General features: G+C 37.8%; 1 protein-coding gene across 3 annotated transcripts in view; it reads left to right on the forward strand.

Moving 5' to 3' along the window:
* Positions 1 to 245: 245 nt before the first annotated feature.
* Positions 246 to 20,844, forward strand: part of BGAL9 (beta galactosidase 9) — a 42,467-nt gene continuing 21,868 nt past the window's right edge. Inside the window, exons 1-4 of one of the 3 annotated variants that reach the window (XM_039133826.3) lie at positions 246 to 644; positions 1,759 to 1,854; positions 1,944 to 2,056; positions 17,011 to 17,077. In XM_039133826.3, the coding sequence (XP_038989754.3) occupies positions 462 to 644; positions 1,759 to 1,854; positions 1,944 to 2,056; positions 17,011 to 17,077 (459 nt within the window). In that variant the 5' untranslated portion in view covers positions 246 to 461. The remainder of the gene's footprint in view (positions 645 to 1,758; positions 1,855 to 1,943; positions 2,057 to 17,010; positions 17,078 to 20,844) is intronic. The other 2 variants (XM_088719652.2, XM_039133827.3) reach the window with 2 other exon arrangements.

A 20,844-nucleotide genomic window follows, 5' to 3' on the forward strand; every position in this document is an offset into this window, starting at 1 on the left:
AAATAGTTTGAAAAAAGCCATAATTTTTACCAACCTGCTCACTAAGCAATAGATGCCTATTTCCATATTTGCGCTCATCCTGTGCCAACTCGGTCACCTCACCTGTGCTCTAAAATCATTTACCATCAGCCTTTTCTGTCTACGCCCGGCACAGGATTATTATCCAAATATAATATCGAAGGATTAATTTGCAATCTAACAGCAAACTGTCAACAAGACAAAGGGCCCGTCAGACAATTCAAACTATGCCAAGGAGTTTCATGCAAAGATATTCCTCCTCGATTCTAAAACTAACCTCTTCTCTCCGAATTTCCCACAAAATCCCGTCAACTGGTACTCGGTCGCTTTCACTGCGGGCGAGCGTCTCCAAGCTCTCCTCCAATCTCATCTTTTTCTCTATAGATTTCTCTCGCTTCCGGTCGGTTCTTCGAAGAAGAGAGGAGCCGAGAGCCGAAGGATAGATGTTAGGGTTTCGAAGCGGCCAGGGGCTCTTCGCCGTCGCGGTGGCGGTACAGCTGGCGGTGGTCTCCGCCGCGTTCTTCGAGCCCTTCAACGTGAGCTACGATCACCGCGCTCTCCTCATCAGTGGCAAGCGCCGGATGCTCATCTCCGCCGGAATTCACTATCCTCGAGCCACACCTGAGGTATCATCTCCATTGCTTCCATCCCAATGTCCAGAATTTTTACCGATCGTTTAGGACATCTTGTTCATGATCGAAAATTGAATACGTTGATGGAGTTAGACATACTCTAGTGAATCTTTAGATTTTTTGTTTGTGTTTTTATGTGGTAGTTATTAGAATTGATTGTAATGTGTTGTGTTGTTGCTAATTTCTCAGAAAGGTCCAAGCTTTAATGTCTGAATTCTCCTTGTACATTTTCGGAGGTTAATATAAAAAAGAGTAAAGATTGGTAAGGTAGAAATGGAACCAGAGCTAGCACTGTACTTATCTGCACACCTTGCATTTATCACAGGAAAAGGTCAACGAGGATAGTCGCCCTCTAGTTGTCCAAAATTGGATGTTGTTCACTGCAGCTGCTTTAGGATGCATGTCCAAGCAGCGTAGTATGGAAGCTGGAAAATCTATTTCCCACTATTTCAAAAGTCTTCATTAACTTGGATCCGTGGAATTCTTTTTCTTCATCCTCCATAACTGAAATTTTATGTATCTTTTAATGAAAACATGTATGTGGGCCTGTGAGGGACTAAGGCTTAAAGTCCCTTCAGGTTGCTCAAAGTCACTTCTTTTTGGGGAATACAGCGGGAGTGCCAGCATTTCGAGTTGAACTTGGGATCTTTCAGCTTAGAAGAGAGGTGCCAACCGGCTAAGATAAGCCAGTTGGTAATGTGGTGCCCATATTGAGCGTTCTTTTTGGCTCTCATCCAACTTAAATTACTTCTGACTTCCATCTCCTATCTTGAAGAAGAGGGAACCATCCTTATACCAGTATATAGTTGAATCATCAACCTATCCAAGTAAAAAAAAAAGGGAAAGGCAAGAAAGAAAAAAGTAACTCATGATTCTGTGAAGTTTGCTTCGTCAGACCATCTTTTGGCACTGATCATGTCAGACTTCCATCATTTGCCTGGCCTGCTGTCATGTTTGATAAATAATGTTATTTTTTGTTTCTTTCATCTTTGCTCTTCTGGTTTCATGTCATATAATATTAGCTACAGGTTAGTAAAATACTTGCATTTTCGACTTGCTAGAATCATTTTGAGTTTCTGTAAGTCTTGTACATTGTGGATGGTATCAGATGTGGCCTGGTCTGATTGCTAAGAGCAAGGAGGGTGGGGCAGATGTCATACAAACTTATGTATTTTGGAATGGGCATGAGCCAACTAGAGGTCAGGTACTGTTCACTTTTTGGATTGCCATAAATTGCATTTTTGCACGATGATCTTGGGCTAGCTTATTCTTACCTTTGATATTTTCTTCCAGTATGACTTCAAAGGAAGATATGATATTGTGAAGTTTGCGAAGTTGATTGGATCCCAAGGGCTATATCTTCATCTTCGTATTGGTCCTTATGCCTGTGCTGAATGGAATTTTGGGTCTCTCCTTTTCCTCTCTAACACCACAACATTTTGTAACATTTTGCTCAAGCTTAAATTTCATCTTAAAGCTAACAAGCATGTATGCATTAAACTGGCACATATTTAAAGTAGTTCTACCTATTTCCTCTGCTCTGTTGACATGGAAGATTCTTCAAAAGCTCTGGTTGTTGGTTTGAAAGATTCAGCTTTATTTTAAGCTTTAAGTATGAATATTTGGTTTCATTATATTATTGCAGTAATGTACTTCTTCTGCAGTGGTTACTGGCTACTGAATTTATCTGTTGCAAAAATGTTGAACATACAAAGTCTGTGGGAAAGATAAGTCATAATTTATCAGAAGAATTTTGCTAAACATGGAATATTAGGAAGCAGAGCAATATCATAACATCAGCAACACTTGTTCTTGCACTCTTCTTAATAATATCGTGCAAATTCTTTCTATAGATTCTTTTTTCATATCCATGTTATATGTTCTTCGATAAATTTCAATATGAGACAAGTTGCATTGTAATTCTTATTTCTTATCTCAAACTATTATTTAAATATTATTTGTTAACACTTATCTCCAGTTGGTCTTGTGTTCAGATATTATAGTATAAATTAACTTGGTTGCATGCATGCGTGTGTAATGTTGTTAATGATGACGTTTTTTCTGTCTAGCTTTGTTGGAAAACATATTTTTGACATCATACAGAAGTTAATCTTGCACATAATCATGAAAACTTAGTAAATAATCCTTCATATATAGCATTTGTTTATTATCATACTCATTTTGGTATCTAACTTATGTGGCATTTGTTATAAAGCTCGAAACTATGAAACAATACTCTAATAGAGGGCGATCATCTAACATGTTCAATTGCAATAGATTATCATTTCTCACTTTTAACATGTTATAATACATGAATTTGTATTATATTTACATAATACTATATATGAGCCTTTTCACAACAATAGTATTGGCACCCCTTGAGGTGGATTTTAGATTGAGATTTTGCTCAAGAGATACCGAAAGTAAGTGATGGTAAAAACCCTTATGCAATAATTCGTAGAAAATAAGTCCTTGTAGTAAAAGAGCATGGGTTGAGCTAGAAATTTAGGGTTTGACCTTTGATGAGTCTTTAGATTTAGAGTTTTAAGTTTTATTATACTGCTATTCTTTTATTTATTGCACATGTATCTCTCTAGGGTTGTCTCAAAAAAACTTTAGACATATTTGAGGGAATTTTTGAGGATGCTTAGCGAGATAACAACCTTTTTGTCAGTTTTGTTGGTGATGAAGGATCCATAACAAGCATATGACTGATGAAGCTAAAGATCCCATGGTCAACAACTCAACAGTTTGCAAATTGAGGATCCTATGTTCAAGGACTTATTTGGCAACGAGAACATGGAAATCAGGCTTTCATAGATCTATCAAATGAGCACCTAACAAGGAACCAACTATCGTTTTTCTTGCAAGAGTGAATCTAGAAATTCAACTATTTTGTGAATCTAGTGGTTGTTATTGAACATTCTATTTAGTCATGTTTTCAAAGTCCCTATGTTCAACCTTGTCAGATGATGAACTGAATGATTCATTAATCATGACTAAAGAACTGGAGATGCCAAATCAGCCATCAATCATTCAATCATGAGGATGGCCCATCTTGGTTGTTAACGTAAAATTTTGGGGATCCAATGGCCAAATACGTGTCTGGACATCATTGAGAATGTTGCCCTAGGTGACAAGCCAAGAGGGGGGGGGGAGTGAATTGGGTTTTCTAAATTTTTAATCCCTTAATCAAATTGATAGATGAATGGATAGTTTAGCTAATATTAATTGAGTGTGTGTGGTGAAATTAGAAAGGCACACAATACAAACACATAAGAAATATAGTGATTCGGTGCTCTCCTAAGCACCTACGTCCACTCCCCAAGCGTCCCCTTGGGAATTCACTATAATCCCGCGGATTACAGTTGAATTGTTTTCCGGGCTCACAATCCAAAAACCTTTATACTTTAGTTTTCTGGGATCAGCAATAACCTACGTTGGTTTTGCGGGCTCATCAACAACCTACAATGTTGGTTTTACGGACTTACCAACTAATTTTACAACAAGATTAATAAGTAACAAAAGAGAGCTCCTAAGAGAGCAAATAAAACAATTATAAACTATAAAGAAGAGTTTAGAGAATGTTTATACTTTATAGCTTTGGATGAGCTATTCTCTTCTTTGTCAAGCTTGCTTCACTTCACAAGGATTGGTGGAGCTATGGATGACTCTTTGAAACTGCTCAATAACTTTCTTTTGGCCTTTTTTTGATGAAGCAATTGAATGAGGCTTTCTTTTCTAGGGTTTGCTCTTGAATATTCTTTTTTAATGTCAAAAGATATTTTTCTTTGATGAATAGTGTTTCTTAAATACCTCTCCAACCTCTATTGGTCACTCCCTAACTGTTTGAATTGAAAAATTAGCCGTTGGGAGCTCAAAAAGGACTTCTGTAGAACTAGCCGTTGGGCTGTCACTCGTGCTGGGGTCGACCCAAGCTTTTCTGGGGTCAGCTCAAGTTACTGTTCATCAGCTTTGGGGTCGACTCGAACTTCTCTGGGGTCGGCCCCTGCTACAGTGGGGTCGACCTTTTCATGAACCATAGAGTCTTGTTTTTCTGACTGTTTTCACTGGGGTCGATTCATGCTTTCTTTGGGTCGACCCATGCTACAGTGGGGTCGACCCAAGCTCCATTGGGGTCGGCCCTCTCAGGAATTTCAGAGATACTTTTTTTTTTTTTTGAACGCTCATCCTGAGGTCGGCTCATGTTCTCTTGGGGTCGGCTCAAGTCTTCCTGGGGTTGGCTCCACCTGGGGTCGGCTCAAGGAAACTTGAGGTCGGTCCTCTCAGTAAATTCCAGAGAATTGTTTTCTTTGAGGTTGCAAGTTGGGGTCGGCTCCTCTCTTGGGGTCGGCCTCAGTTACTGTTCATCTGTGCCATTTTTGCAAGGATGTGCCAGATCGTCCCAAAACGTGCCAGGGTCACAATTTTCTGCATCTTAAGGTTAGAATAGTTCATAGGATCAATAGAACATATTTCAAATAATTTTGAGTGTATGGCACGATAGAGCTTCATACCCTTAACAATGAAAACTACAATTTTGCCCTGAAGAGTATACTTGACTTGAAACTTTGCCGAAATAGATTTAAAAGCTTTCTATCATTTTCTACTACATATTTTATCTCGTTGTTAATCATTGAGAGTCGTCTTGATCTCATTTTCTCAATGTATCGTGAATGTATCGAGGGTGTGGCATTCCTTAGTGATGTATCAAGTTAAACTGTGTTGTTAATTTGATATTCCCTCAATTGTTGTGTTAATCATCGAAATAACATTATCATCCTCAATCTTCCCCTTTTTGATGATTACAAAATATTGAGTATCCTTAAGTTGGCATTAATATATGAATTACGGTTTAAAGTTTAGAAAATGCTTTAAAGGCTGAAAATTCAGAATTTTCTAAGTTACAGGATGTGCCAACCAAAAGCTCTCCCTTTCTAATCCAAATTTATGCCAATTGAAGTTTAGTTTTGCTCCCCCTTACTCTTGTATTTTATTAAAGATAAGACTTCAAGAATTTGTACCAATGCAAGAGTTTCAAGCTATGTATCGAAGCAAGTGTCGTATGTGCCATTAATTTAGAATTTTTGATTAAACTTCAAATCTTCTTATTTAGAGATTTTAGAGTGCAGTTTTTTTTTTTATTGTTATATATATATCTCTCCCCCTTTAAGTAAATATATTTTTTTATTATTATTTTTATTTTTTTTAAATTTAGCTTTGGTTAAGGATGCATATATTCCAACTTCTCTTGCTTCTCCCCTATGCTGCAATTTCTCTCTTCTCTTAGTTCTCCCCTTTTTGTCATCATTAAAAGAATATGTAATATATGGATGAAAAGTATTTCAATGACAAAGATCATAAAACATAATTAGACATTGCATTTCATAAGAGTCAAAATTACAATGTTCTAATGAGCCAAATAAGATAACATCATTTTCAAACAATAGAAAGCAAGATACATAGATATCTAGAGTGTCTCTAGGCACTAATCTAGATGAGTCCCTGCAGTGCTATCAGTAGGCCTAGAGGCATCCAAGGGCTGGGATCTGGCTCTAGATCTCCTAGCATATGTGGCGAGAGGAGGTCTGGGCTGATATGATTGTGAGGGTCTGTGAGCCCTATGAGCTGGCTGGCTCTGTGCCGAGACCTCTGACTCAGCTACTCGAGCTCCCGAAGGACCATGAAACTCTCTCTCTCTGTAAAGCTGTCATCCAGTCCGTGTGACCTATCAGCTGAGCAGATAATCCTCTAATCTTAGCCGTCATACTGTCCATCCTACCCAACATGCTATCGGAGAGACCCCTCACTTGAGTTGATACAAGTTTAGTCATCCTACTCCAATATTCCTCTATATATCATGTAGGTGTGGATGATGAGGGTCCTGCCTCTGCATGTGCCTTTGCATGTGTCGAAGGGTGGTCAAGAGGTACCTCAGGCTCAGAAATGGAGTCTCCAGGCTCTGGTGCATGTGCCCCTGCACCTCTACGCACCCACTGACCATTCACCTTCTCATAACCCATGCGCACAAGGGAATGTGCAGTATAGGTGTTGGTAAATAACAAGTTCCTGGATATCTCTCGCTCTACACAAATGTCATGATGACTGAATATCAAGGTGAGTACCATACTGTATGGCAAGGAGGCTCTCGATCTGAATACGACCTCACGCATCTGCCTGATCATCATGGTTGGAAGATTCAGGAAAATACCCTGAATAACATGCTCCATAATAGCTAGATCATGCTCAGACACATGGTCGAATCTCCCGCTCTTCGGAAACAATATCCGACCTATGAAGTTATGCAACAACCTCATTTCAGCTGATAAAGAGCTTGCTATCAAATTGTTTGAGTAATCAATGTCATCTCTTTCTAAAATCAGCTGTAGAGCTCTAATCTTGTGCTCTGGTTTGTCTGGTGTGGCATCCTCACAGGGAAGATGAAGCAGCTATCCTAGGCTTTCCTCAGAAACATGAACTCGAGCTCCACGAACCTCGGACACAAGCCCCCTTGGACCGACCCGTAGAAAGGCATAAAACTCACGAACTAAACCCGGATAGGTCTTTAAATCTAGGGAGCAAAGATACTCCTACTCTTGTTGTTGGATCCAACCACCCAATCGAAATCCTTCTTGATCCAAAAACTCGAAGTGAATCCTTCTACCCGTAGTAACCGGTCTCCCCGCATACTTAGCAAGTTGAACTGAAGGGGAAGGAGGTGGAGGAGGCTCCGCACGTGGCTCAGATCGTGGAGGCACTGTAGAGACTCTCTAGGATGCTCCCCTACAATGGTTGGGCGTGATACTCTTCCGGCGCGCTTGGCCACCGCTCATTTGGGTCCCATTTTCACCAAATCCTTCCTTAGAACTTGATCTAACGACTTGGGAGAACGATCAACCACTGTTTGGAAGTGATTGGGGGGTATTGGAGAGCAAAAAAATTAGTTTATGGGAGGGTACAAAGAACAGTGATGCCCTAATGTAGCTCACGGCTCTCTTTTAAAAACGGGGGTCTCGCCGTTGGGTCGACCCCAAGTTTTGCTTGGGTCGACTCAAGGAGGGGTCGACCCCACTTTAGGCTCGGGTCGGCCCCGGTTCAGGCTCCAATTTTTTTTTTTTATATTCTTCCTTCTTTCTGATCCTTAACAAATCTTTATGAGACATTGATATATGTGTAAGGAATCTATAAATTAATAATCTTATCAATATTTCATGGAATTTACAAAATGGGAGGAGCGTATCATGAAACAACTTTTTTCTCCCCCCCTTTTTTTTAATCAAAGGGATCACATATGCCTAATTCTCTTCTAAGCATGCAGAATCTATATTCACTTAGAAGTTTTGTAAATATATCAGCTAATTGTTTCTCGGTACACACATGCTCAATACATACATTCTCATTTTGCACATGATTTCTGATGAAGTGATACCTAATTTCAATATGCTTTGCCTTAGAGTGCTGAACCGGATTTTTAGTGAGATTGATGACACTAGTGTTATCACATTTTATAGGAATTTTGTCAAGTTTGATTCCATAGTCCTCTAGTTGTTGCTTGAGCCATAGTACTTGGGCACAACAACTCCCGGTAGCGATGTATTCGGCCTCAGCCGTCGACAATACTACTGAATTCTGCTTTTTACTAAACCATAATACTAAATTGTTTTCTAAGAATTGACATGTCCCACTAGTGCTCTTCCTATCTAATTTGCATCCAGTAAAATCTGCATCAGAGTATGCAAGCAAATTAAGACAAAAATCTCTAGAGTACCATAACCCTATGTTTGTGGTTCCTCTTAGATATCTAAGAATTCTTTTGACAGCACTTAGATGGGATTCCTTAGGGTCTGACTGGTATATAGCACATATTCCTACACTAAACACTATGTCAGGCCTACTAGCAGTAAGGTAAAGCAAAGATCCAATTAAGCCTCTATAGAGTTTCATATCTATACTTTTTCTTTTCTCATCTTTGTCTAGCTTACTGGTGGGGTTCATTGGAGTACCTATTTCCTTGTGATTTTCATTTCCAAACTTCTTTAGTATTTCTTTTGTATACTTAGTTTGATGAATAAAAATTTCTTCCTTAGTTTGCTTGATTTCTAATCCGAGAAAGAAATTAAGTTCTCCCATCATACTCATCTTGAACTCTCCTTGCATTAATTCAGCAAACTCTTTACAAAGACTATCATTAGTGGCACCGAATATGATGTCATCTACATATATTTGTAGTTTTGTACCACTAGCAGATTTTTGTCTTTTTTCTTAAGGAAAAGTGTTTTATCTACGTTTTCTCTACTAAAATCATTATTTAACAGAAATTTACTTAGTCGGTCATACCATGCCCTAGGTGCTTGTTTTAATTCGTATAGTGCCTTGTGCAATCTAAACACATGATTAGGAAATTCATGACTTTCAAAACTAGGGGGTTACTCTACATACACTTCCTCTTCTATATAACCATTTAAGAAGACACTTTTTACATCCATTTGATATAGTTTGAAATCCATAAAGCATGCAAATACTAGAAGTAGTCTAATAGCTTCTAATCTAGCTACGGGAGCAAATGTTTCTTCAAAATCTATCCCTTCTTCTTGAATGTATCCCTTAGCTACAAGTCTAGCTTTATTTCTTGTAACTACTCCATTTTTATCTAACTTATTTCTAAAGACCCATTTTATTCCAATTACAGAATTATGCTTTGGTCTTTTAGTTAATGTCCATACATTACTCTTTCTAAATTGATTTAATTCTTCTTGCATGACATTAATCCAATTTATGTCATGCTCAGCTTCTTCATAATTTTTAGGTTCTATTTGTGAAACAAAAGCAAGATAATCATTCAAATTTCTTAGAGAGGATCGAGTTCTTACCTCTAAAATATTTAGCAGTTGGTTTCTTATTCTTCCAAAGTTCATAGAGAGTTTTCTTTGTAATCGGACGAATTAAAACGCGATTTAAAATATGGCAAGCTGTATTTATAGCTTCAGCCCAAAAGTACTTTGGAAGATTTGACTCACATATAGTGCGAGCCATTCTGCCAAAGTCCTATTTTTTCTTTCAACAACCCCATTTTGTTGAGGCGTTCTAGGTTCTGAAAATTGATGAGAAATATCGTTTTCATTACAGAATTCTTCAAAATGTTGATTTTCAAATTCAGTTCCATGATCACTTCGAATAGCAACTAAGGTGAAATTTTTTTCAGTTATAACATTTTTATAATATTTCAAAAATGCTGGAAATGCTTCATTCTTATGTGCAAGAAACGAAACCCATGTTTATCTTGAGAAATCATTCACTATTACTTGTCCATACTTTTTTCCTCCTGGACTTGTTGTTCTAGTAGGTCCAAATAGATCCATGGGAATGAGTTCAAAAGACCTAGTGGTTGACACTACATTCTTTGATTTGAAAGATAATCTTGTTTGTTTTTCTAATTGACATGGTCCACAGATTTTGTCTTTTTCAAAAATTAATTTTGGCACATCTCTTATCAAATCCTTTTTGACTAGTTTTGATATTAAGTTCATACTAGCATGTCCTAGTCTATGATGCCATAGCCAACTTGTTTCATTTTTTTTCTTTTCATTTGTGATTAAGCATAACCCATTTTTTTTGGCTAAGTCATCAAGATCTATCATATAAATGTTTCCATGCCTATGTCCAATGAATACTATGCTATTATCTTTAGGATTTGTGATTATGCATACTGAAGCTTCAAATGAAACTTTAAGACTTTTATCACAAAATTGACTTATGCTAAGTAAGTTATGTTTCAAACTATTAACCAATAAAATATTTTCTATAAAAGTAGATGGAGTGATACGAATTTTATCCTTTCCAATGATATGTCCTTTTCCATTGTCTCCATAGGTTACCACTCCACCATCCTTAGATTCCAAGGTGACAAATTGCTCTATGTCATCTGTCATGTGTTTTGAACAGCCGCTATCTAGATACCAACGTCTATTCTTGTCATTGGCTGTAAGACACACCTGCAATCAAAATCAAGGATGTACTTTAGGTATCCAAACTATGTTGGGTCCTTTAGGGTTAGTGTTTGATGTTCCTTTTGGAACCCAAGTTTTTTTGTATTTTAGTTTGCTCTTTTCACTCAATTTGTTATAGTTGAATTTTCTAAAATTACATTCGTATGCTTTGTGTCCTACTATATTGCAATAATGACAAGTTATATTTTTATTTTTGACTTTTATAAATATATTCTTAAGTATTTTTACTTTCTATTTGTTTTATATCCTAATCCTGCTTTATCATACGCAGCTTTTTAACTATCAAAAATCATATTTAATTTAATTGAGCTAAGTGTAAACTTGTCTACTAAGGATTTATATTTTTCTGCATCTTTTTTTAGTTTAAAATTTTCAGTAATTAGATTTTTAGTTTTATTAGTGAACTTCTTACTTAATGTTTTAAAGTCATTAGATAGTTTCAGCTTTTCTTTTATAAGAGATTGATTTTCATCTTTTAAAACTTTATTTTTATTAATTAGCTTCTTGTGCTCTTCCATAAGATCTAAAAATGCATCATGTAATTCTTCTACTGTAAAATCACACTCAAGTTCAGAATCTACCTCATCTTCGTTGGCCATGTAGCAGATTTGAGCCGTGTCTTGCTGATCTTTCTTTTCCGAACTTGACTTCTCACTTTCACTCTATTCAGCTATGAGAATCTTCTTTTTGAGTTTTCTTGCCATCCATTTCAATTTTGGGCAATCTATCTTGAAATGCCCGGGCTTGTTACACTCATAGCAAATTGGCACTTCTTTTTCTTTCTCTTTGTCCTTTTTCTTTTCCTTGCTTGAGCTGCCTTTGAGGAAAGGCTTCCTTTTGTGAAATTTTTTCTTCCCTCTCATGAATTTTCTGAATTTCTTCGCGAGCATAGCCATTCCTTCTTCGTCATATTCCTCCTCTTCATGAGACTCTTTTGATTCAATATTTTGTTTTGGAGTCGTGGACTTCAGGGCAATGGTTTTCTTTTTCTTGACATCTTCTTCTGAATTTTGCTTCATGGTCAACTCATGGGTCATGAGTGATCTTAGAAGCTCTTCCAATTGTAGTGTGTTGAGGTCCTTTGCCTCTTGAATTGCGGTTACCTTGGCCTCCCAAACTCTTGGTAGAGACCTGAGAATTTTTCGCACCAATTCAGAGTTAGTATAAGATTTGCCTAAACTCTTTAGTCCATTTATGATATCCGTGAATCTAGTGAACATTTCAGTTATGGACTCAGTGGACTCTATTTTAAACAATTCATATCTATATACTAACATATTTATTTTTGACTCTTTAACTTGATTAGTTCCTTCATGTGTGACTTCTAGTCTATCCCAAATTTCTTTGGCTGAGGTGCATATAGATATTCTATTGAATTCATTTACATCTAGAAAGCAGTAAAGTACATTAATGGCTTTAGCGTTTAGTTGCGCTAGTCTCTTATCACTGTCATCCCAATCTATTTCAGGTTTAGGAATGATTGTGCCCTCTATGCTAATTATGGGTGTGTGTGATCCTCTAGTTATAATATTCCATAAATTATAATCTAGAGCTTGAATAAATATCCTCATCCTAACTTTTCAATATGTGTAGTTTGTGCCATTTAACAAGGAAGGTCTATTTGTGGATTACCCCTCGCTTATAGAACATCCTACTTGGATTGCCATGATTTTTGGCTCTTGATCGTGAGATCAATAAATACTATGAGAGCACCTGCTTTGATACCACTTGTTGCCCTAGGTGACAAGCCAAGAGGGGGGTGAATTGGGTTTTCTAAATTTTCAATCCCTTAATCAAATTGATAGATGAATGGATAGTTTAGCTAATAGTAATTGAGTGTGTGTGGTGAAATTAGAAAGGCACACAATACAAACACATAAGAAATATAGTGGTTCGGTGCTCTCTTAAGCACCTACGTCCACTCCCCAAGCGTCCCTTTGGGAATTCACTATAATTCCGTGGATTACAGTTAGATTGTTTTCCGGGCTTACAATCCAAAAACCTTTACACTTTGGTTTTTCGGGATCACCAATAATCTATGTTGGTTTTGCGGGCTCACTAACAACCTACAATGTTGGTTTTACGGGCTTACCAACTAACCTTACAACAAGATTAATAAGTAACAAAAGAGAGCTCCCAAGAGAGCAAATAAAACAATTATAAACTACAAAGAAGAGTTTGGAGGAGCTATTCTCTTCTTTGTCAAGCTTGCTTCACTTCACAAGGATTGGTGGAGCTATTGATGACTCTTTGAAACTGCTCAACAACTTTTTTTTGGCCCTTTTTTGATGAAGCAATTGAATGAGGCTTTCTTTTCTAGGGTTTGCTCTTGAATATTCTTTTTGAATGTCAAAAGATGTTTTTCTCTAATCAATAGTATCTCTTAAATACCTCCCCAACCTCTATTGGTCACTCTCTAATTGTTTGAATTGAAAAACTAGCCGTTTCTGGCTGTTGGAAGCTCAAAAAGTACTTCTGCAGAACTAGCCGGTGGGCTGTCATCCGTGCTGGGGTCGACCCAAGCTTTTCTGGAGTCGGCTCAAGTTACTGTTCATTAGCTTTGGGGTCGACTCGAACTTCTCTGGGGTCGGCCCCTGCTACAGTGGGGTTGGCCTTCTCAGGAACCACAGAACCTTGTTTTTTTGACTGTTTCTCTGGGGTCGACTCATGCTTTCTTGGGGTCGACCCATGCTACAGTGGGGTCGACCCAAGCTCCATGGGGTAGGCCCTCTCAGGGATTTCAGAGACATGCTTTTTTTTTTTTTTGAACACTCATCCTGGGGTCGGCTCCACTAGGGTCGGCTCCACCTGGAGTCGGCTCAAGAAAACTTGGGGTCGGCCCTCTCAGTAAATTCCAGAGAGTTATTTTTTTTGAGGTTGCAAGTTGGGGTCGGCTCAAGAATTTTTGAGGTCGGCCCCAGTTACTGTTCATCTGTGCCATTTTTGCAAGGATGTGCCTGATCGTCCCAAAACGTGCCAGTGTTGACTCCACCTCTTCTAGGGTCGACTCCTACTCTGTGCCAAGTGTGTCACTCCGTGCCAGTGCGTGCCATATGTATCAGGGTCGATTCCAAACCTCTTTGGGGTCAACTTAACTCACAATTTTCTGCATCTTAAGGTTAGACTAGTTCATAGGATCAATAGAACATATTTCAAATAATTTTGAGTGTATGGCATGATAGAGCTTCATACCCTTAACAATGAAAATTACAGTTTTGCCCTTAAGAGTATACTTGACTTGAAACTTTGCCGAAATAGATTTGAAAGCTCTCTATCATTTTCTACTACATATTTTATCTCGTTGTTAATCATTGAGAGTCGTCTTGATCTCATTTTCTCAATGTATCGTGAATGTATCGAGGGTGTAGCATTCTTTAGTGATGTATCAAGTTAAACTGTGTTGTTAATTTGATATTTCCTCAATTGTTGTGTTAATTATCGAAATAACATTATCATCCTCAGAGAAGATCTTTGGGGTATCATTAAATTTTGATGTTATTCTCATCATTTTCTTATTTTTGATTTATTTACAACAATAGCCTTTTGGGGCTGTATGTTGATTGCAGGGCTTCCACTTCAGTTATATTGGATATCAAGGTACACCATCTTGGCCCGAATCGGGCAATACAGAGCATATCATGCCGTACCAGTTCAATACCGATTTTTGGTATGGGTGGCGTGCTGAGTATCGATACGCCAAAAAAACTCCATATTGTACCGTACCGACACTGTGCTAGTGTAGCACCGGTACAGGGTCCGGTATCGAGACGGCAAACCTTGTTGGATATGACTTTAGGTTGCCAGGATGAGATACAACTTCTTGGTGTCTTAGAAGTGCCAAACTGGCTCATTTTTGCCAAGCTGAATGTCCTTTTATCAGGATTAGGGATTGTTTATTTGGTCATAATATTATTTACTATGGCTTGAAAGTTCTATGCTATTAGTATTTCACTTGTTATGGCCTTAGGGTTTTTATCTTGATGTTGTCATTTATATGCCAGTATTCTCCAGGCCAAGATGCATTATAAAACAAACATTTATATGCAGACTAAACATTTTTCAAGTGCTGGCTGGGTTGCTTTCCATGTTTTACTAGTAGTAACTGCTACTTGTTGGAGGTAATATGGATAATGAAAAATAAAAAATAGATTTTGGTGCTTGGTCTGGTATGAAAAGTGTATGTTATTCTACAACCCAAATTTCTTGCGACCTTGTGTCTAAAAACTCACCGACAGAGATTGACAACCATTAAAACTATATTGCGATCTAGTTTATTATGGAAGAACGTAGCACCGAGGAGGTTGAGCATGATCGCTTTCAGTTAGATGCACATCAATGATTCAGGTCGATTTGGAACTCCTGCTAGAGAGGAGAGTTTTTACTGCAAGGGAGGCAGGAGCAGATCCTCATCTTCTTCTGGCTCAAATCTCACATCCAGGGCACGGGTCTCCTTTGAAGGGCGCCTATTAACTAACCTATTTTATTGGGCTTGCTTGGCTTTCTCTTAGCTTCCCTTCACTTGTCCCATATATGAAGAGCAAGAGGAATCGGGTTCGGGTGAGCTTTTCTTTCACCGGCATGAGCCACCTCTTCTTTTGTCCGGAGAGCGGGCATATTACCCTAGTTGCAGGATTTGGTTCTTTGTTTTCCACCTGTTGGGAAGTCCAACGTTTGGCGTGAACTGAGGAGCTTCCTGCCTTTAAAGAATAGAAATGACTGACTAGACGGGTTTATCCTTTTCCTCCTGCCTGCAGTTTTTTTTCTCTGTTGTGGCGTGGCTGAATGTTGAATTCCCTCAAATCCGCATAGCTGACCATAACCTTAATTCACAGGATAATTCCGCAAATTCATTATTCCTAGCAAATTCTGGGGCTGTGTTTACGGGGGCTGACTATTCAGCTGCTTATTCCGATGGTGCATCTCCAGCAATCCGAAGAAGGTATTCCAAGGCTAGCCGACCTTATAGGAAAAGGTATGCTGCTTATTCCTCGAAGGGGGCGGCTTTGCTCATGCACGAAGAGCGGGAGAGGGGAAGAGCGGAGCTCCAACCAGGAAATGGAAACAACTAAGTATTAGTTAGGTTTAGGTTGCGGAAATGGTAACAGCGGCTTAAGCCATTAATTGGTTGAGGAAGAGGCCTTTCCCTTGACCGCTTCCAGCTCTTGTTCTCTTTCCCTTTCTTTGATCGAGCGCAGCGAGAAGCAGTCTGGCGAACCTTGTGCTCAAAAGCCTTCCTTTTTTTCTTTCGAAGCCCGAAGCCTCATTGGTTGATCCAGCTATTTAGGTCCATCTTATGCATGGGAAAGTTGCACACAAGTGACACATTTTATATCAGATTTCTAGAAAGGCAGGCTGGTACGTCTGCAAGGCAGTATAGGTGTCAAGTTGTCAAGTTATTAATTACTCACTGCAAGATAGGTCTTCTGTGACATTGTTCCAGCTTGATGGAAATTATTGGTGGATTTGATGGTTTGTTTTTGCTATTTATCCTGTAGACTGTAGTGCATATTCAAGTTGATTAATGGTTCTTCGGTGTTCTATTGGTTCACTACATTATATTCATTAATTACCAATGTGAAAGCATTTGTCATTTTTGCTTCCCCTCACTGGTTTATGTAATGCTCAAACTGGAAATTGGCGCCATGTAACTTTCATCATATATTCATATCGCATTCTCTCATTGTTTCTCCTTTCTTTACCTTCTTTCACATGATTTTATGACATCCCATGTTGCAAATCAGGTCATCACAGTGCATAACAAAATTAGCATGTAGAAAAATTATTTATAGATTGCAGTTATTTTTCATGGTGGTAATAGAAGTAGAAAAAGAATAATTTGGACCTGTTTATTACTCTCATCAAATTTTGTTTGACCAAGCAATGAAAGAAAGCTTGCATTAATGATGTGGGTGTAATTATCATCTGATACACTTAAGATTTGTGAAAATATGTTAAGTCTTTTTGAGCACTTAAATATCACTAAAATAAACCAGCAAAAGACTATACCCTTAGACATACAAAAGTCTATACCCTTAGACATACTTCTATCATACCAGTCAAATATTAAATACATCTCCAAGGGCATCATATGAAAATTAAATATATTTTACTTGTGGCACTTTTGGTCCTTATTTCTTGGTACTAATTTGTGATCTATTTTCTTCTAAAATCCTGCAATAGTTATATGTAACTTTGGCAGAAACCATGGAAGCTTGAGTATTTTCCTCTGCTTATTCCCTAATCTTCTGCTTCTATTTACATCTGTCCTTTTCTTGTGGATGATGTAATTGTGCGGACAGTCTTAGCATAACATTTTCTTCTCTGACCTTGTTTGTGTTTATGCATTTTCATAGGGGTTTCCCAGTTTGGTTACGTGATATCCCTGGTATAGAGTTCCGAACTAACAATGAACCATTCAAGGTATCGTGGTTTGATGGCTTAACATTGTTGCAGATGCATCTTATATTTATATCTGCTTTAAATCTTTCACATGCTTCATTACACTATCCTCTTTTAGATCTGTTGTTTGCATATGCTAACATATGCTTAGTAATACTATCATTAATAAGCCATTCACAACTCTTAACTGATTAATACAATTCGGTTTTAGCCAAAAAAAAAGTTCACAGGAATAGTTTCTATTAGTTTAAAAATATCATATGTTCAAGGTAAAAAATGGAAATGTAGGTCACATGTTGGTATCATCCATTACTAGTCCTTCTAATATTTTGACTAATGATTTCTTTTCTGTTCAATAAATCAAACTATCACTCTCTGCTGTGTTTGTTGATACTAAATCTCACCATAGTTCAGGCAGTGCAATGAAAAACCATGAATCAATCAAGAGTTAAATTGATATGTGATAATTGAATGTATGCATTCTTTGTTTTTAGTGATTGTCTAGAGTTAAAATTTCATCCCGGAACTTCTGAAATTTTCTAAGTGCCCGATATAGGGTATACCAAATATTTTTTCTTTGACATTTATTCTTATCTGGGTTCATTTTGATCCAAGCCTTGTATCAACAGAAAGTTGTAATTTGATCGTACATGAGATATCATACTTCTTTCTGCCTTGAGTGGCATGTAATATGGCCTTTTCTTTCTTGCTAGAACTGTTATTGTGCACTTTATATTCTTTCATGTTGTTTTTATTATAATGAATCGACTGCATAAGCTATCATTTCGAGGCCCCAAGGACATGCCTGCACATGTGTGTCGGGTTAAATACAGGTTGGGATGAAAAACTATAAATCTATATCTGATCCATTTAATAAACTAGTTTTATATTAAGATCTAAACCCGATCTGCTTATTAGGTGGGTAACATGACCCAACATGCATGACCTGTTTAATAAACAGATTGGGTTGGGTTGGGTTGCCCTAATATGTTCCCCAATCTATTGCCTCCCTTCCCCCTTCATCTCACTCTAAATTCCCTTCCCCCAAACCCTAACCCTAGAATCTATGGGGTTTGAGTGGCAATGTAACTCAAGTTGATTTTGATTTTGAGAAAGTCCTAAACCTTGCTCTGGATTCTGGACTCGAAGGGCCAGGTGGTGCGGCTAGAGGGGAAGGTGGCTGCAGGGGAACCAAAGGGCATGAACCATGTAGAAAAGCAATTAGCATTTAGCGAGGTCATTGTGGGTGGCTCTATTGTGGAGATTCTCATCAGTGGGGTGATGACTCTTGGAGAGTTGGGAATTGGGATCTTATGTCTCAACGCCCTTCCTGGAATCGGGATTTTGGGTCTCAACATCTGACAGGAAGGGAGCGGCAAGGAAATAGGATTGTGGGAGGGAAAAGTGGAAGGGATGTGCTGCCCCAAAACCATGTTCTCCAACGTTGGAATGAGTCGGGTGCTGAACATATTAAACAGGGCTGAATCAACTTAGATGGTAAACAGATCTAGCTTGGTTAGATGGGGTAGGACTCTTAACCTGAACCTGACCTTTTCTGGTAAAACAAGTAAAATGGGTCTGACTTGTTTAAGAAGTAAGAACATACCTATTTATACCGAACTTAAACATATTTATCTCGGGTCAATTGCATGTCGAGGTGGCGAGTTAGGTCATGGATTGCCACCCCTATGGGTACATCAATGAGAAGATCATGTAGTTGATTCTTGTAGCACCGGTTTGCATGAGGTCCATTAATGACTTGCTTGTCAACCTTTAGAACAGGGTTTTAACACTTGCTTTTTTGGTTTTGGTTTTTGTCTCCCCTCAGTAGAGTTTTAGTTTCAACAATCTCAATGGTTTTAGTTGTTTTGAGCTTTGGTCAACAAAGTCAGATTAAAAAAAGAAAGAAAAATAAAAGAAAACAAGGCAAGCCATCTAACATCATTTTGTTGTATTTAACTAGGATCATAGCTTTTGTAATTTGGATGGCTTTTGCAAAACTAAATTATATTGATTTTTGAAGTTAAATGCACTAATTATATAAAATCTAATTTTACTAGATCCAAAACTCCAATTTATATCCATATCAATTATGCTATAAGAAAAATGATGATCAGATCTAAAATGAAGAAATATGCATTGCCAAGGATAGGCTAATTTAGATTGAGAATTTCAAAATTCAAATGTATGCGCATAATTGAGTCAATATACATAATCAAACTAAGGCAAATAAAGCCTATGCATCAAACTAGGCTACTTAGATCAAGAGGTGCAACTTATATAATCAAATTACACTAATAGTGTCACAAATACTTTTTGAAAAAGGGAAGATTACATAAAAATTCATTGAAGATGGCTTCCTTTCAGGGAGGACTTTTATGGATGTTTGTTTTGGATTTGGTCTTTGTACAGATAAGATGACGTTTTAGCCCTTTGACCGCATGCCTGTATAGTTTTTACTGATTTGGGAATATGTTGGGTGCTAAAAAGAGTTTCGTGGTAGGTCACTTTCATGCATCAAGGAACTCAACTTTCATAGGAAAGCTAGGAAGAAGCAAGGAGACAACACGTCTTGAAATAATTAAAAACTATAAAAAACTCTTCCAAGAGTCTTCATTCTGGCTCCTTTTCCTTCTCGGCCTCCTCCCTCCCACCCATCGCCTCCAAGGCCAGCCAAGGATCCACCACCTCCCTCCCAAGAGGTTGCCAGGTGCAGAGGCCGGTTGCACAGCCAGAGCGACTGCAGCAAAGAGAGGGTGGGTGGGAGAAAGCCAGAATGGAGACTATAGGGGTTTTTAGTTATTTTGGGACACACATAGTCTCCTCTCTTGTTCCCGGGACAAATCTTTGGTTGTGGGCTTTGCTCAACACCGGAAACTGTTTCTTTTTATCCAGACCTGAGGGCTGACCATCTCATCAAGTAAAAGTTGGGATCGAGTTTCTTGGTCCACAAGTGACCCACCACCCCACTCTTTTTACTGCCTTATGTATTCCTGGACTAATAGGTATTATACAGGCTTTTGGTCCAAGGGAAAAAATGACATCATATCGGTACGAAGACTGAATTCGAAACAAACATCCAAAAGGATCCATCCCTAAAAGAAAGCCACCTTCATTGAATTTTATGTAATTTTTACAAAGAGTAACTTGGACCTAGATACTAAAACCTTATTGATTATCAGAAAGCTCTTCATTCAGAAATAGATCATCAAACAACATAAGGAAAGAATAATCAAACTAAAATTACCAAGACTAAACCTATATAGACAAAGTGACTGTAAAAATCAAATCAGTTCAAAATTTTCATCATGGTAAGAAAGGCAGTGGCCAATTAGGTCAACAGAAAATCAGATCAATATTCAAATAAAACTAAAATCTGTATTACGAAAGCAGGAAATAATTGCCAATTTCCACTAATATATGATCCACTTATCTACACAAAAAGCTACTTTCTAATTAGACAAGCACACAGATCTCTAGATGGCGGTGTATAGTTTTTTTTTAATTTTTTTACTTTCAGAGGCATGCATACCCATGATGAAATAATAATTAAAGACGACTGCTTGGATGTGTTAATGGATTAAATTGCATCTTACCCACCACAATAACAAAGATGCCATCTGGCAAAATACAGTCATCTCAAGAAAATTTCCAAGTACTTTATTGATCTTGCACATATTGACAAAAAAACACAACTTAGTGTCATTGAATAATATCTTTCAGAAAAATTAAATTTATGTACTTGTGAATGAAAAGTTTGCATGAAACAATTGAAACCAACCAAAATG

This window comes from Phoenix dactylifera, chromosome 4 (genome assembly GCF_051530095.1).
Source record: "Phoenix dactylifera cultivar Ajwa chromosome 4, Ajwa_hap1_PhDact_Kaust_v1.1, whole genome shotgun sequence".
In the NCBI taxonomy this organism is placed as follows: domain Eukaryota; kingdom Viridiplantae; phylum Streptophyta; class Magnoliopsida; order Arecales; family Arecaceae; genus Phoenix; species Phoenix dactylifera.